We start from the raw sequence: 17463 nt of genomic DNA, 5'->3' as shown, positions 1-17463 counted from the left end.
GTCTTCAGAATGACTCCTCAGATGGATTCTGCTTTGGAGAAGCAATATTCATCCTTACTGTCTTGCCCATAACCATTAAACCACCGGGGCCATGTCCCCATTCAATCCCATATACCTCAGATTACTGATATCAACAGAGCTCATGGTTCTGATTTAGAATTTATCCTCCAGTGTTAGGAACAGTCCTTCCAAACCACCAAGTTCTTGCAGGAAAAAACAATAAATAATATAGGCACAAGTAGGACTTGTGCGATCTGGCGGAATAGTCTGAGATTCCGATTTAGTCCACAAATTTCTCTTGAGTTTCTTATTAAAAAGTGTCAGCCGTGACTCTGCCCTTGGAATGTTTGCCTCTGAGTAAGAAGGTGGTGGATTTGAGACCCACCCCAGAAAGTTGAGTCCAAAATTTAAGCCGCGGGATCCCTCCAAAGTGCCTTGGTGCAGTACTATGGGAGCACTGCACTGTCAGACGTGCCTCTTTTTTGAAATAGATGTGAAACAGCCCTCTCGGGTGGGCATGAGGGGTCCCGCGGCACTGTGGAGGGATCCCGCGGCGCTGCAGAAAGAAGATCAGTGCATTCTCCTGGTGTCTTGGACAATGTTTCCGTCCTGACTGGCGTCACTGAAACTGATTGGTCTTTCATCTTGTTGATGTTTGTGGGATCGTGCTGTGCACCAGCCGACTGCTGTGTTTCGTACACTACAACAGTGACTTCACTTCAAAAGTACTCCATTAGCTGTAAAGCCCTGTGACTCCGAGATTGGGAATGCAAGTTCTGGGGGGGGGGGGGTCTCCAATTTTTGTTTGAAATATGCATTATACTATCATGATAAAACTAAATAACTGAATTAAAATGTGAGCCCTTGTGATTTCTTATGCTTCAAATGACTACTACTACTTACTCCAACATTCTCTCCCTTGTTCTGAACAGGAGATTTCTGCCAGGGTTCAGTTTTGGGTGTTTCAGTAACCTGGCACCATGTCTAAGAGGTCACTGCATCAGTATGGCAGGACAGTGAGTGACTGCAAGCACAGTCTGATCTTCATCCTGTCATCTGAGGACCATGTGGACTATCTGAAAAGGATCACCAGTGAAAAGCCTGGTTCATCATTTCATAGAATCATAGAATCTACAGTGCAGAAGGAGGCCATTTGGCCCTTCGAGTCTGCACCGACCACAATCCCACCCAGGCCCTATCCCCATAACTCCACATATTTGCCCTGCTAATTTCCCCCACACCAAGGGTCAATTTATCATGGTCAATCAACCTAACCCACACATCTTTGGACTGTGGGAGGTCGGCACATTGGCACAGTGGTTAGCACTGCTGCCTCACAGCACCAGGGACCCAGGTTTGATTCTTGGCCTCGGGTCACTGTCTGTGTGGAGTTTGCACGTTCTCCCCGTGTCTGCGTGGGTTTCCTCTGAGTGCTCTGGTTTCCTCCCACAGTCCAAAGATGTGCTGGTTAGGTTGATTGGACATGCTCAATTGACCCTAGTGTTAGGGGATTAGCAGTGTAAATATTGGGGTTACGGGAATAGGGCCTGGGTGGGATTGTGGTTGGTGCAGACTCGATGGGCCAAATGGCCTCCTTCTGCACTATAGGGATTCTATGAAACTGGAGCACCCGGAGGAAACTCATGCAGACATGGGGGGAATGTGCAGATTCCACACAGACAGTGACCCAAGGCCAAAATTGAACCCAAGTCCCTGGTGCTGTGAGGCAGCAGTGCTAACCACTGTGCCACCTTCAGTACAGAAGAGTGAGGGATGAATTGATTCATGTCTATAAGATCCTGAACGGTCTTGACAAGGTAGATGTGGAAAGGATGTTTCCCCTTGTGGAGGAGTCCAGAACTAGGGGGCATTGTTTTAAAATTAGGTGTCACTCTTATAGGACAGAGATGAGGAAGATTTGTTTTCTCGGAGGTTGTGCGACTTTGGAACTCTCTGCCTCAGAAGGAGGCGGGGGGTCATTGAATATATCTAAGGCGGAGGTAGATAGGTTCTTGTAAGGCAAGGAATTAAAGGTTAGCGGGAGTAGATGGGAATGTAGAACTTGAAACACAAAGACATCAGCCATGATCGCACTGAATAGTGCAGAAGACTGAAGGGGCCGAATGGCTTTCTCCTGCACCTGTTTTGTATGTTCAGTTTTTTATTCATTCAGAAGATATGGGCACCACTGGGAAAACCAACATTTATTACCTATCGCTGATTGTCCTTCAGGAGGTGGTGATGAATCCACCTGAGTGACTTGCTTGGCCATTTCGGAGGGCAGTTAACCATGTCGTGTTGGGTCAGGAGTCACAAAAGAAGGATGAGAGATTTTCCTTCCCTAAAAGGACCTTATTGATCCTAATAGGTTTTTTTTTTTAACAATGATCCAGAAAGTTTTTTTTACAACAATCCAGTAGTTTCATGGTCACCGTTACTGATGCTAGCTGTTATATTCCAGATTTTATTTAATGAATTGAATTTAAATTCTCCAGCTGCCATGGTGGGATGTGACCTCGTGTCAGTTGAGTTACATAACCACTACACTACTCATACCCCAATGCTGACACTAGTGATGCACTCCACGATTGCACTGCCATCTCTGTGTCTGTTATATATTTAAGTGGTTGCATGATTGCTTTAAAAGCAGGTCACATGACTTGATCATGACATCATTGGGGTGTTTCACAGGCTTCTGTCTTTCATTTTCTGTTATGTGCAGAGAACATCTCTTTCAATAAAACTTTTGTGTTACTTTGACTCTATGTGTAGAAACCAAATCTTTTTCTTTTTGTGTTAAACGCACAACCCCTAACATAGTTAGGACATTACAGCATCATAGGCCTGTGTGTTGGTGGCCTTTGACAAGGTAATGCATGGTAGGTTGTTGCATAAGGTGAAATCTCTCGGGATCCAGGGTGAGGTAGCTAAATGGATACAAAATTGGCTTGATGACAGAATAAGAAGTCTCACAACACCAGGTTAAAGTCCAACAGGCTTATTTGGTAGCAAACACCATAAGCTTTCGGAGCGCTGCTCCTTCGTCAGATGGAGTGGAAATGTGCTCTCAAACAGTGCACAGAGACACAAAATCAAGTTACAGAATACTGATTAGAATGCGAATCCCTACAGCCAGCCAGGTCTTAAAGATGCAGACAATGTGGGTGGATCAACTTGATTTTGTGTCTTTGTGCACTGTTTGAGAGCACATTTCCACTCCATCTGACGAAGGAGCAGCGCTCCGAAAGCTTATGGTGTTTGCTACCAAATAAACCTGTTGGACTTTAACCTGGTGTTGTGAGACTTCTTACTGTGTTCACCCCAGTCCAACGCCAGCATCTCCACATCTTGATGACAGAAGCCAGAGGGTGGTTGTAGAGGGTTGCTTTGCAAACTGGAGGCCTGTGACCAGCGGTGTGCCTCAGGGATCGCTGCTGGATCCACTGTTATTTGTCATTTATATTCATGATTTGGATGAGAATATAGGAGGCATGGTTAGTAAGTTTGCAGATGATACCAAGATTGGTGGCATAGTGGACAGTGAAAAAGGTTATCTTGGATTGCAACAGGATCTTGATCAATTCGGCCAGTGGGCTGACGAATGGCAGATGGAGTTTAATTTGGATAAATGCAAAGTGATGCATTTTGGTAGATTGAACCAGGGCAGGACTTACTTAGTTAATGGTAGGACATTGGGGAGAGTTACAGAACAAAGAGATCTTGGGGTACAGGTTCATAGCTCCTTGAAAGTGGAGTCACAGGTGGACAGAGTGGTGAAGAAGGCATTCAGCATGCTTGGTTTCATTGGTCAGAACTTTGAATACAGGAGTTGGGACGTCTTGTTGAAGCTGTACAAGACATTGGTAAGACCACACTTGGAATACTGTATACAGTTCTGGTCACCCTATTATAGAAAGGATATTATTAAACTAGAAAGAGTGCAGAAGAGCTTTACTGGGATGCTACCTGGACTTGATGGTTTGAGTTATAAGGAGAGGCTGGACAGACTGGGACTTTTTTCTCTGGAGCGTAGGAGGCTGAGGGGTGATCTTATAGAGGTCTATAAAATAATGAGGGACACAGATCAGCTAGATAGTCAATATCTTTTCCCAAAGGCAGGGGAGTCTAGAACTAGAGGGCATAGGTTTAGGGTGAGAGGGGAGAGATACAAAAGTGTCCAGAGGGGCAATTTTTTTCACAGAGGGTGGTGAGTGTCTGGAACAAGCTGCCAGAGGTAGTAGTACAGGCGGTTACAATTTTATCTTTTAAAAAACGTTTAGACAGTTACATGGGTAAAATGGATAGAGGGATATGGGCTAAATGTGGGCAATTGGGACTAGTTTAGGGGTTTTTAAAAAAAGGGCGGCATGGACAAGTTGGGCCGAAGGGCCTGTTTCCATGCTGTAAACCTCTATGACTTCTGCTGAGGGAAACTGGTCTTTCATAGAATCCCTACATCGAGCCTGCACTGACAACAATCCCACCCAGGCCCTATCCCCATGACACCATGTATTTACGCTGCTAATCCCCCTGTCACTAAAGGGCAATTTAACATGGCCAATCAACCTAATCTGCACATCTTTGGACTTACCCATCCACTCTATCCAGACCCATCATAACCTTGTAAAGGTCAAGGCACCAGAGTCCCAGATGACCATAGGCTGCTCTCCCCTTTGAGGGGGAGAGCTGACCTGTGGTGATTTAACCTGAGGGTCACCACACCTCAGGTGAGGGTCAAGGTTGAGAAGGCGGGGCGGGTCCTTCATGTATAACCTCAGCCGGTACGGGAATTGAACCTGTGCTATTGGCATCGCTCTGCATCATGAACCAGCTGTCCAGCCAACTGAACTAAACCGAATGATGTAGCATGTCCCTTTTTCAAAAACTTGTAGCCACACAGACATGTGAACTGAATCCAGAACAAGAGAGTTTGCATCAGAACTGGGCCGTGCAGGAGTGAAATCAGGAAATACTTTTTCACACAAAGGATAGAGGGATTCTGGAACTCGATGCCAATTGCACTCTTCAAGACTGTGATCGGATGGATTTGAGGTACAGCTCAGCCATGATTTGACCGAGTGGTGGATCAAGATCCAGGGGCTGAATATCTTACTCCTGTTCCTCATTTCCGGAAGCGGTGATTCTCTCTCCACAGATGCTGTCAGACCTGCTGAGATTTTCCAGCATTTTCTGTTTTTGTTTTAGACGCTTTGACCAGTTTATACTATGATGTGGAGATGCCGGTGTTGGACTGGGGTGGGCATGGTAATATGTCTCACAACATCAGGTTAAAGTCCAACAAGTTTATTTGGAATCAGGTAATGAAGGAGCAGCGCTCCGAAAGCTCTTGATTCCAAATAAACCTGTTGGACTTTAACCTGGTGTTGTGAGACTTCTTAGAGATTAAACTAAAACTCATTTACCCAGGTGCTCTTACTCATCAGATGAATGAAGGACAAGAGTTGTTTCATGGTTTCACCCACTTTTACTAACAAATCCTTATCATATAAACTCTATTCGAAAACCACTGTCATTTCCCATAATAGCTATACTTTATACTGTCTAAGATTTCCAATATGATCCCCGTCTATGAATTGATCGAGCTGCCCAACCCAGTTCGCTGAACTCGGCTGGCTCTTGAATTCAGGACCTTCATGAAGGTTGGTCTCGAACCTTCTCTTTCGTCATCACTGGGTCTCCACCTAGTCTTTGCTGTGGATCGAATTTTGGCTGGAAGTCAAGTCGAGCTTTCGCTTGGAGATAGCCTCTAGTGGCCCTTCTGGAAGAATCTCTAGCTTTCAGCCAATGAGGTCACTGGGTGAGGGTCAAAGCACCCAATGGGGTTACCGATTCCATATATGGAGAATGCCCCCCCCCCCCTCCGAGGTGCCCATCCTCAGGTGCACAAGGTGGACATAGCCCCCTTTCCATATATGGTAAGAGCGGGAATGCCAGAGAGTCTGGCCGAAACTGGGGAATACACAAGTACTGACCTTATTTGGTCAGGGCTGAGCACCTCTGGCTCCATTTTCCAGGACAAGTACAGGCTTGCCCTTGCTCACCTCCGACCTCTATCTGTGTCTTAAACGTGGCCTGTCCAAATTTCCATCAGGTCTGACTGCAGAGGCTGATGACCGGTTTAGATTGTCCAGTTCTGTGTCAGGCCTAGTCGCTCAGTCCATTGACCATTTAGCCACATAGAAATATATTCCCCACTATGAGCCCAACAAGAAAATCTATCGGGAAAGGAAAGAAATCAAATCTGGAGAGGAGCCAATGCCACCGGATGGATGATATTAGAGGTAAAGGCTGCCCGCTGGACACATCCTGGAGATGAGGGATGTTCACGAGGTGCATGATGAAGTCTGTAGGGATTTCCGAATCAGACGTGGTGCTTTCACCCACCCCAAGGCCTTGGTGGACTCCTTCCTAACTGTGTTAGCATTCTCCTCCTCAAGCCCACTTTGCCCACCAGCAACACTTAATAACTCACCAACTTTCACCAATGGGTTGGGTGCTGAGAGACTGGGAATGGGAAATTGACAGACTGGGATTGAGTCATGGACAGACATAGGGTTGGAAAACAGAGAAACTGGGACACGGAAAGAAGGGGATTGGGATGTGGAGAGACCTGAGATTGAGAGTGTGGGAAATGTGATTGGGACATGAACAGACCCAGGATCGGGACACAGACCGGGTTTGCGACAAAGAGAATTATGGATACTGAGATTCCCAGGATTGGGACAATGGGAAATTGGGATTGAGACCAAGAGACTGGGATTGGGAATGGGTGGTTGCCATGGGGATGGGCTCTGGGTGGTTGTCATGGGGACAGGCTCTGGGCGGTTGCCATGGGGACGGGCTCTGGGTAGTTGCCCTGGGGACACGGTTGCCATGGAGACGGGCCCTGGGCAGTTGCCATGGGGACGGGCGGGCTCTGGGCGGGGCGGTGTCCAGTGAGAGAGCAGCTCAGCTCCAGCACCGGGATCAGGCTCTGGATCTAGGCGGGATCATGCTGGACTTCGCCATTTTTGCTATCAGCTTCGTGCTGTTCCTGATCGGGGCCGTGCTCTACCTTCACCCGGTAAGGAGGCGCCTGGGCCCCGGGACCGACTTAGGCCCCGCACCGAGCCTCGGACTTTCCTGCTGCCCAGGCCCGGGAATGGGAGCCCAGCCCCGGGGAAGGAGCAGGATGGCCGACCCCTCTCCAACAACCTCCCCCCACAGTCCCGGTACTTCTCCCCCATTCCCCACTCCCCTCCCTCTTATTCCCAACATTCCCAATAACCTCCTAACCCCAATACCAATGTTCCCAATAACTCCCATTCGCCTCCTGTTCCCAATCCCAACCCCCCACATTCCCAATCCCAAACCCCCATTCCCAATCCTAACCCCCCATTCCCAATCCCCCATTCCCAATGCCAACCCCCCATTCCCAATGCCAACCCCCCATTCCCAATGCCAACCCCCCCATTCCCAATGCCAACCCCCCCATTCCCAATCCCAACCTCCCCATTCCCAATCCCAACCTCCCCATTCCCAATCCCAACCCCCCCATTCCCAATCCCAATCCCCCCATTCCCAATCCCCCCATTCCCAATCCCCCCATTCCCAACCCCCCATTCCCAATCCCAAACCCCCCCTAATCGCAACCCCCCCAATCCAACCCCCCCCAATCCCAACCTCCCCCAATCCCAACCTCCCATTCCCAATCGCAACCCCCCCGTTCCCAATCACAACCCCCCCGTTCCCAATCGCAACCCCCCCATTCCCAATCCCAACGCCCCCCCCCCCCCATTCCCAGTGCCCCTATCCCCAAACTCACCATTCTTTGACGTGTTTGAAAATGTTACATTTGTAATTTTGTCCTCCGCTTTAATCATCCTGCCACACATCAGCCCGTCGTCTCGTGAGTGGTTTCATTGTTGATAAAACTGTCGGCCGGATGTTGGCAGATGAGGGTGGCAAAGACTGGTGTTTATTTGCCTGCAGTGAGTCCAGCCCAATACAAAGCTTGCTGGTCTGCGCTAAGGCCATCTCAGCCAGGATACTAATTGTTAACCCTCCCACTTACCAGGATTGTCAGAAAAACCCATCTGGTTCCCTAATATCCTTTAGCGAAGGAAATCTGCCGTCCTTACCCGGTCTGGCCTACATGTGACTCCAGAGCCACAGCAACGTGCTTGACTCTCAACGGCCTTCGGGCAACTAGGGATGGACAATAAATGCTGGCCCAGCCAGCGATGCCCATGTCCCACTAATGAATAAAAAAAAACATCAGCTTGGGCTACTGTTACTTCCAGTGGTTGCTGCTGCTATAAAGTGCACATCTGTATTCGTGTGTAAATGAACTGTGTGGACGTGTGTGTACGAATTGTGCCTGAGCGATTTTGTGTGTGTGTGTGTGAAGTGACTCCACGTGTGGAATCTGAATCATGCCTGTGCATACAAATATGCCTGCCTGTATGCTCATGCACGAACTTATGCCTGCCCCCACAAAGAATCAGATTTGTCTTGGATGCCTTCGCATTTCTTACACATGAATTAAGCGTATAACAGGTGCTGCAGCAGGGGAAGACTGAGATGCTGAGAGCTGTTCCCCATTGGTGAATTGCAGTAAGTGCCTATCCATTAAAGGCTCCAAGTTTGCTTGCATCGGAAATCATCAATTGATGTTGATTGATGAGCCACCTTATGTGTCTGGGCAATTGCAGATTACTATCCAGCTCCTCCCTACAAGAGCTCTCTCAGAAATCTGCTTGTACAGCATGGCTATTTGCTCCAAATTAAATTTTGAGTGAAAATTAAATAGATCCTGGAGGTCACCATCAGTTGCAGAATGCAGGGGTACACCATTCATCCTCTTGAGCCTGCTCCACCACTCAATTCAGTCATGTCTGATCACCTACCCCTATGTCACTTTACTGTGCTGTCCCCATATAAAATCAAGGTATAGTACTGGTGGGGACGGGTCTGTCAGTGTATAACCCTGGGATACGGTACTGGTGGGGGTGGGTCTGTCACTGTATAACACTGGGATACGGTACTGGTGGGGACGCGTCATTCGCTGCATAACACTGGGGTACAGTACTGGTGGGGACGGGTCTGTCACTGTATAATACTGGGATACAGTACTGGTGGGGACGGTCTGTCACTGTATAACACTGGGGTACAGTACTGGTGGTGACGGGTCTGTCACTGTATAACACTGGGATACGGTACTGGTGGGGACGCGTCGTTCGCTGCATGACACTGGGGTACAGTACTGGTGGGGACAGGTCTGTCACTGTATAGTACTGGGATACAGTACTGGTGGGGACGGGTCTGTCACTGTATAACACTGGGGTACAGTACTGGTGGTGACGGGTCTGTCACTGTATAACACTGGGATACAGCACTGGTGGGGACGGGTCTGTCAATGTATAACACTGGGATATAGCACTGGTGGGGACGGATCTGTCACTGTATAACACTGATGTACAGTACTGGTGGAGACGGGTCTGTTGCTATATAACACTGGGGTACAGTACTGGTGGGGACGGGTCTGTCACTATAACATGGGTACAGTACTGGTGGTGATGGGTCTGTCACTATATAACACTGGGGCATAGTACTGGTGGCGACGGGTCTCATTGTATAACACTGGGGTACAGTACTGGTGGGGACGGGTCTGTCATTGTATAACACTGGGGTACAGTGATGGTGGGGACAGATCTGTCACTGTATAACACTGGGGTACAGTACTTTTGAGGACAGGTCTGTCACTGTATAACACTGGGGTACAGTACTGGTGGGGACGGGTCTGTCACTGTATAACACTAGGGTACAGTACTGGTGGGGATGGGTTTGCCACTGTATAACACTGGGGTACAGCACTGGTGGGAATGGGTCTGTCACTGTATAACACAGGTACAGCACTGGTGGGGATGGGTCTGTCACTGTATAACACTGGGGCACAGTACTGATGGGGACGGGTCTGTCGCTGTCTAACACTGGGGTACAGTACTGGTGGGGACGGGGTCTGTCAGTGTATAACACTGGGGTACAGTACTGGTGGGGACGGGTCTGTCACTGTATAACACTGGGGTACAGTACTGGTGGGGATGGGTCTGTCACTGTATAACACTGGGGTACAGTACTGATGGGGATGGCGTCTGTCACTGTATAACACTGGGGTACAGTACTGCTGGGGATGGGTCTGTCACTGTATAACACTGGGGTACAGTACTGATGGGGATGGCGTCTGTCACTGTATAACACTGGGGTACAGTACTGGTGGGGACGGGTCTGTCAGTGTATACCACTGGGGTACAGTACTGCTGGGGACAGGTCTGTCACTGTATAACACTGGGGTACAGTACTGGTGGGGACGCGTCTGTCACTGTATAACACTGAGGTACAGTACTGGTGGGGACGTGTCTGTCACTATAACACTGAGGTACAGTATTACTGGGTATCTGTTGCACCCAAGCTATTAAAAATTGCTGTATATATGTAAGTGACAAAATCACCACTACACCACACACTGTTGTCAATTTGCTCCCATTGTCTCCTGAATATGAGTGTGCTGAACGTGTGACTGATCCTGTTTGAGCAGAACCTTTCCCAGCGCTGCAACAAATAACCTGCCGTAAACCTTAACTGTTGTGTGTGAAATGGGCCTCTGAGCCTGACTGCTATCCAGGAATCGCAGCTGGTTGCCGAATGACAATCCGTTCCAACTGGCCTGTGATTTCACTTGGAATCCAACCATCATTCCCATATCTCAGGAGGAATGATGTGGGAATGGGTTCTTTCTCTATCCATATAATCAGGTTTGCCATGTGTTTGGGGAGTGCTGGAGCCTGTGTCATCTGCACTTTCTGTCCAGTTGGTTTCTCTTGGATACTCATTCTGTGTTTCTCTCCCTAGGCCTCAAGGCAAGCATCTGGAATTCCAGGGATGGCGCCCACAGAGGAGAAGTAAAGTCAATCTTTTGTTCCACTCGCCTGAGATTTATCTAATAAGAATAAAAGAAAGACTTGCGTTTATATAGCACCTTTCATGACTTGAGAATATCCCAAAGCACTTTATAGCCAAGGAAAGACTTTTGAAGTATTTTAAGAGCGTAGGAAACGGGGCACCCAGTTTGTGACCATACTGTGCACAATGAAATAATGATGTTCTTTAAGGGCTAAATATTGACTGGGTCACCATGGAGAACTTGCCTTAATTCTTAGATTTGGGTCCTTGGAATGTTTTACCTTTCATTCAGGTTGCGAGCGTTGCTGGCTTGTTCAGCCATTATTGTCCATCTCTAATTCCTCTTGAGCAGGTAGTGGTGAGATGCCTTCTCAAACAGCTGCGAATTGTGTGGTGTAGGTACACCCACAGTGCTGTTAGGAAGGGAGTTCCAGGACTTGGACGCAGGGACTACGAGGGAGCAGTGGTATTTTAAGTCAGGATGGTGAGTGGCTGGAAAGGGACCTTGCAGGTCCCATTCCCCATCTCGGGGTCTGTTCCCCCCACCCCCCTCCCCAATCCCCTGCTTGAGGTCTGTTCCCCCCCATTCCCCCGCTCGGGGTCCATCCCCCTATTTCCCTGCTCGGGGTCCGTTCCCCCACTATAATTCTGTGACTCTCTAACGGTAACTGTTTGTTTTTACTCTGCAGGGATGGAAATCTCCCAGATATTGTGAGCACAGGGAGCCTTCATCAATTCCTAGTCAATCTCCATGAAAAATATGGACCATTGGCATCTTTCTGGTTTGGCCAACGTTTGGTGGTCAGCTTGGGTTCCGTCAATCTCCTGAAAGAACACATCAATCCGAACCGTACCTGTAAGTGCAGCTGATGTTTTATACACAGTCTGGACAGACCATTAGAAAACAGTCGAGTCCTGAATGAATATCAGGGAGCCTGACAACACTTTGAAATCATTTAGCAGCTGAGTGACGGATACCCAGGGCTCAGTTACAGGCTGGATCTAATGGAGAGGTTCGGCGGGTTCATATTTAGAATAACAGATACCTAGCGGTGTATTCGTTTTAAGGTGTGTGTGATTCATATAAAATCATAGAATCCTACAGTACAGAAGGAGGCCATCCGGCCCATTGAGTCTGCACCGACCACAATCCCACCCAGGCCATATCCCCATAACCCCATGCATTTACCCTAGCTAATCCCCCTGACACTAAGGGGCAGTTTAGCATGGCCAATCCACCTAACCCATACATCTTTGGAGTGTGGAAGGAAATCGGATCACCCAGAGGAAACCCACGCAGACACAGGGAGAATGTGCAGACTCCGCACAGTGACCCAAGGCCGGAATTGAACCCGGGTCCCTGGCGCTGTGAGGCAGCAGTGCTAACCACTGTGTCACCGTGCTGTTCAAACATATACATACACAACATTACCTAACCCAGGCTCACTGAAGCCAATTATAACGGCCTGATTGCTGTCCTGGGGGTTAGCTGTGTCACAGCACACATCAGGGCTCAAACCATGACTCAGTACTGTCAGGGTCTCTGAAAAACTTATGGAAAAGTAAGGCTAAAGCAGCTAACATTTTTAACTTTGCCTATTCCCTGCTGTCTAGCCGATCCATTTGAGACGATGCTGAAATCCTTACTGGGATATCAGTCTGGATTTGGAGGCAATGCTGCTGAGAGTCACGTGAGGGAGAAAGTTTATGAGGCGGGAGTGGACAAAGCCATCCAAAGCAACTTTACTGTCATACTGAAGGTATTGAGTTTGTGTCTGTATTTGCTCTGTTTGTGAACACAACTCCCACTCACCTGATGAAGGGGCAGTGCTCTGAAAGCTTGTGGCTTGTGCTACCAGATAAACCTGTTGGACTTTAACCTGGGGTTGTGAGACTTCTTACTATACCGAGGGTAACCAGACACCTGCTGTATTCACACTGTCCTCACATTTTTCATGTCCTGGCAATCTCCATTACCGTGTTTGAGTGTCTTCTTCCTTGAAAATTTGACTTGCTTTATTATTGTCACTTGTATTGGGTTGCAGTGAAAGTATTTTTTCTTGCTCGTTATGCAGACAAAACATACTGTTCATGGAGTACATTGGGGAGAAGGAAAGGAGAGGATGCAGAATGTAGTGTTACAGTCATAGCTAGGGTGTAGAGAAAGATCAACTTAATATAAGGTAGGTCCATTCAAAAGTCTGATGGCAGCAGGGAAGAAGCTATTCTTGAGTCGGTTGGTACGTGACCTCAGACTTTTGTATCTTTTTCCCGACGGAAGAAGGTGGAAGAGAGAATGTCCGGGGTGCGTGGGGTCCTTAGTTATGCTGGCTGCTTTTCTGAGGCAGCAGAAAGTGTAGACAAGAGTCAATGGATGGGAGGCTGGTTTGCGCGATGGACTGGGCTTCGTTCACAAGCCTTTGTAGTTTATTGCTGTCTTGGGCAGAGCAGGAGCCATACCAAGCTGTGATACAACCAGAAAGGGTGCATCTGTAAAAGTTGGTGAAAGTCGTAGTGGACATGCCGAATTTCTTTAGCTTCCTGGAAAAGTAGAGGGTTGTTCTTATTCATAGAATCATAGAAACCCTACAGTGCAGAAGGAGGCCATTCGGCCCATCGAGTCTGCACCGACCACAATCCCACCCAAGCCCTACCCCCACATATTTACCCGCTAATCCCTCTAACTACACATCTCAGGGACAATTTTTAACCTGGCCAATCAACCTAACCCGCACATCTTTGGACTGTGGGAGGAAACCGGAGCACCCGGAGGAAACCCACGCAGACACGAGGAGAATGTGCAAACTCCACACAGACAGTGACCCGAGCCGGGAATCGAACCCGGGACCCTGGAGCTGTGAAGCAGCAGTGCTAACCACTGTGCTACCGTGCCGCCCCATGGTACACACTGCTGCTACTGAGCGTCGGTGGTGGAGGGAGTGAATGTTTGTGGATGGGGTGCCAGTCAAGCGGGGCTGCTTTGTCCTGGATGGTGTTGAGCTCCTTGAGTGTTATCGGAACCGCACCCATCCAGGCAAGTGGAGAGAATTCCATCACACTCCTGACTTGTGCCTTTTGGATTTGGGGAATCAGGAGGTGATTTACTTGCTGCATTATTCCTGACGTCTGGTCACCGGTTAACGTTCCATCACAACAAACTGCACCTCCTCGTCCTTCACGATCTGTCTGCAGCCTTGGACACAGTTGATCACACCATCCTCATCCAACACCTCTCTACTACCATCCATCCGGGGAGGGTCTACTCTCCCCTGGTTCCATTCTTATCTATCTAATCATATCCAGTGAAGCACTGGCAATGCCATCTCTTCCTGCTCCTGCACTGTTACCTCTGGTGTTCCCCAAGGATCTATACTTGGCCCCTCATATTTCTCATCCACCTGCTGCCCATCATCCGAAAACACAGCTTTAATTTTCACACCGACAGTGAGGACCTCTACCTCACCTCCACTGTTGCTAGCTTATCAGACTGATTATCTGACACCCATTACTGAAGGGGCTAAAATTTGTTACAGCTAAAACATTGGAAGGACTGAAGCCAATGTCTTCAAACTCTGCTACAAACTCTGTTCTCTAGCTACTGACTTCATGCATCTTTCACCTCCTCCCCTGATGCGCGTTATCACACACGAGGCTTGAGATGCTCAAGGAAATAAAGGCTTTTATTTACTATTACAACGAAGCTACCATATATAGTACACGATCCCAGACTGAGGGGTCCCAGACAGAGCAGTGACCTTTATACCTCTCCCAGGAGGCGGAGCCCGACTGGGATGTACCATAATAACTATAATACAGGTGTAACAGCCCAACCCTAACCCCAACAGCAACAAGTAGAACAACCCATCCCTAACCCCAACAGCAACATATATACATACTCGTAGTACTGGCCAGACCCTGGCCCAGTACTACCTAGTGGGAACCAACGGTGGTTCACCACATCCCCCCGAAACTGTCTGAAGCTGAGTCAGACTCAATGGCTGAATGGCCTCCTCCTTCTGCACTGTAGGGATTCTAACCTTCACAACTTTGGTATCATATTTGACTCCAAGGTGAGCTTCCGATCACATGTTTGTGTCATCACTAAAATTTACCTGTTTCCACTTCCATAGAATCACCCATCTCCACCCCTGCCTCAGCTCATCTGCTACTGAAACTCTCAGTCTTGTTACCTTAAGACTTGACAATCCAAATGCAATCCTGGCTGGCCTCCCACATTCCATCCTCTGCAATCTTGAGTTGCATGCTCTGTCCTATCTCTCATATCATGGAATCCTACAGTGTAAAAGGAGGCCATTCGGCCCATCGAGTCTGCACCGACCACAATCCCACCCAGGACCTATCCCCGTAACGCCATGCGCTCACCCTAGCTAGTCCCCCTGACACTAAGGGGCAATTTAGCACAGCCAATCCACCTAACCCGCACATCTTTGGACCAAGTTCGCTTCACCCAACAACCCCGTGCTTATCGACCTCCATCAGCTTATGATCAAGTAACACCGTTGTTTAAAAATTCTCACCCTTGTTTTCAAATCCCTCCATGGCCTCGCCCCCCCTCCCTATCACAAACTTATGAATTAGGAGCCGGAGTAGGCCATTTGGCCCTTTGAGCTCAGTCTGCCTTCCAATAGGATCATGGCTCCTTTTCCCACTCCTGTAGTGTTACCTCTGGAGTCTAGGAATTTATCCTTGACTCCCTTCTTATTTACACGCTGCCCCTTAGCAACATCATCCAAAAGCACAACATCAGCTTCCACATGTCTGCTGATGGCCCTCACCATCCTTTCCATTAAACAGTGCGTTGTCTCTGACCTGTCACCTTGCTTGGCTGGCAATCCCGTAATGGCTGAGTAGAAATTTCTTCCAGTGAAATATTTGATCCATTGTCTTTGGATGCTGCCATGAACCTGACTCGCTGACCACTGCCTCTCTTTGGGAGCTGTCTGAAGCTGAATCAGACCGTTCATAGCATTGGGGGTGTTGTATATGAGTACAGCAAAGGTTTACCGGGCTGATCCCTGGGATGGCAGGTCTGTCATTTGAGGAGAGACTAAGTCGGTTAGGGTTATCTTCACTGGAGTTTAGAAGAGTGAGAGGGGATCTCATAGAAACTTATAAAATTCTAGCAGGGTTAGACAGGGTAGATTCAGAAAGAATGTTCCCAATGGTGGGGGAATCCAGAACTAGGGGTCATAATTTGAGGATAAGGGGTAAACCTTTTAGAACTGAGGTGAGGAGAAATTTCTTCACCCCGAGGGTGGTGAATGTGTAGAATTCACTATCACAGAATATAGTTGAGGCCAAAATGTTGTCTGACTTCAAGAAGAAATTAGATATAGCTCTCGGGGCTAAAGGGATCAAGAGATAGGGAGGGATCAGGATATTGAATTTGATGATCAGCCTTCATCAAAATGAATGGCGGACCAGGCTGGAAGGGCTGAATGGCCTACTCCTGCTTCTAGTTTCTATGTTTCTATATGATGAGCTTCTGACTGCATTTGTGCTCCATCATCAAAACCGTCTGCTCCCCTTTCCATGATATAACCTGACTCCATCCCTCCCTCAATTCTTCAGCCACTGAAACCCTCATTCAAGCCTGAGTTGCCTCTAGATTTGACTCATGCAGTGCTCGACCTGCTGGTCTCCCTCCTTCCACCCCACACAAACCTGTACTCGTCCAGAATTCCTCGGTGCGTATCCTAACTCGTGCCAGATCTCAGTCACCCATGTACCTCTGCATGCTGACCTAAGCTGGCTCCTAATCCGACAACACTTCCATTTTTAAATCCTCATCCTTGTTTTCAAATCCCTCTTGTTCTCACCAATCTCTGTAAACTCCTTCAAGATCTCTGCGCTCCTCTAATTCTCGCAACTCACACATCTCTAATTTTAAATGCCCTCTCATTGGCATCTGTGCCTTCAGCTGCCTGGGTCCTAAGCTCTGGAATTCCCTCCCTACGTCTCTCCACCTCTCTCGTCTCCTTTAAGATTCTCCTTGACACATACCTCTTTGACCAAGCCTTTGAGAATCTGTCCAAATATCTCTTTGTATATCTTGATGACAACATTATTTTTTATGCTTCTTATTAAGCAGCCTGGTTCCTTTTCCTACATTGGGAATAAACCTTTTAGGACTGAGGCGAGGAGAAATTTCTTCACCCAGAGGGTGGTGAATGTGTGGAATTCACTCCCGCAGAAAGTAGTTGAGGCCAAAATGTTGTGTGATTTCAAGAAGGAACTAGATATAGCTCTTGGGGCTAAAGGGATCACAGTCCAAAGATGTGCGGGTTAGGTTGATTGGCCAGGTTAAAAATTGCCCCTTAGAGTCCTGGGATGCGTAGGTTAGAGGGATTAGCGGGTAAATATGTGGGGTGGGATTGTGGTCGGTGCAGACTCGATGGGCCGAAGGGTCTCCTTCTGCACTGTAGGGTTTCTATGATTTCTATGATGATATAGGGGAAGGGGGGAATCAGGATATTGAAT

General features: G+C 48.1%; 2 protein-coding genes across 2 annotated transcripts in view; both read left to right on the top strand.

Moving 5' to 3' along the window:
- LOC144503934 (transmembrane protein 237-like) overlaps positions 1–2759 on the top strand; it is a 46203-nt gene extending 43444 nt beyond the window's left edge. Inside the window, exon 14 of the transcript XR_013499570.1 lies at positions 1734–2759. The gene's annotated coding sequence lies outside the window, so the exon portion shown is untranslated. The remainder of the gene's footprint in view (positions 1–1733) is intronic.
- Positions 2760–6888: 4129 nt separating this feature from the next.
- Positions 6889–17463, top strand: part of cyp20a1 (cytochrome P450, family 20, subfamily A, polypeptide 1) — a 29718-nt gene continuing 19143 nt past the window's right edge. Inside the window, exons 1-4 of the mRNA XM_078229075.1 lie at positions 6889–7084; positions 10912–10961; positions 11652–11818; positions 12577–12722. Of these exons, the coding sequence (XP_078085201.1) occupies positions 7013–7084; positions 10912–10961; positions 11652–11818; positions 12577–12722 (435 nt within the window). The 5' untranslated portion in view covers positions 6889–7012. The remainder of the gene's footprint in view (positions 7085–10911; positions 10962–11651; positions 11819–12576; positions 12723–17463) is intronic.

This window comes from Mustelus asterias, chromosome 14 (genome assembly GCF_964213995.1).
Source record: "Mustelus asterias chromosome 14, sMusAst1.hap1.1, whole genome shotgun sequence".
Taxonomy (NCBI): Eukaryota; Metazoa; Chordata; class Chondrichthyes; order Carcharhiniformes; family Triakidae; genus Mustelus; species Mustelus asterias.
This window is presented reverse-complemented; position numbering and strand designations above follow the sequence as displayed.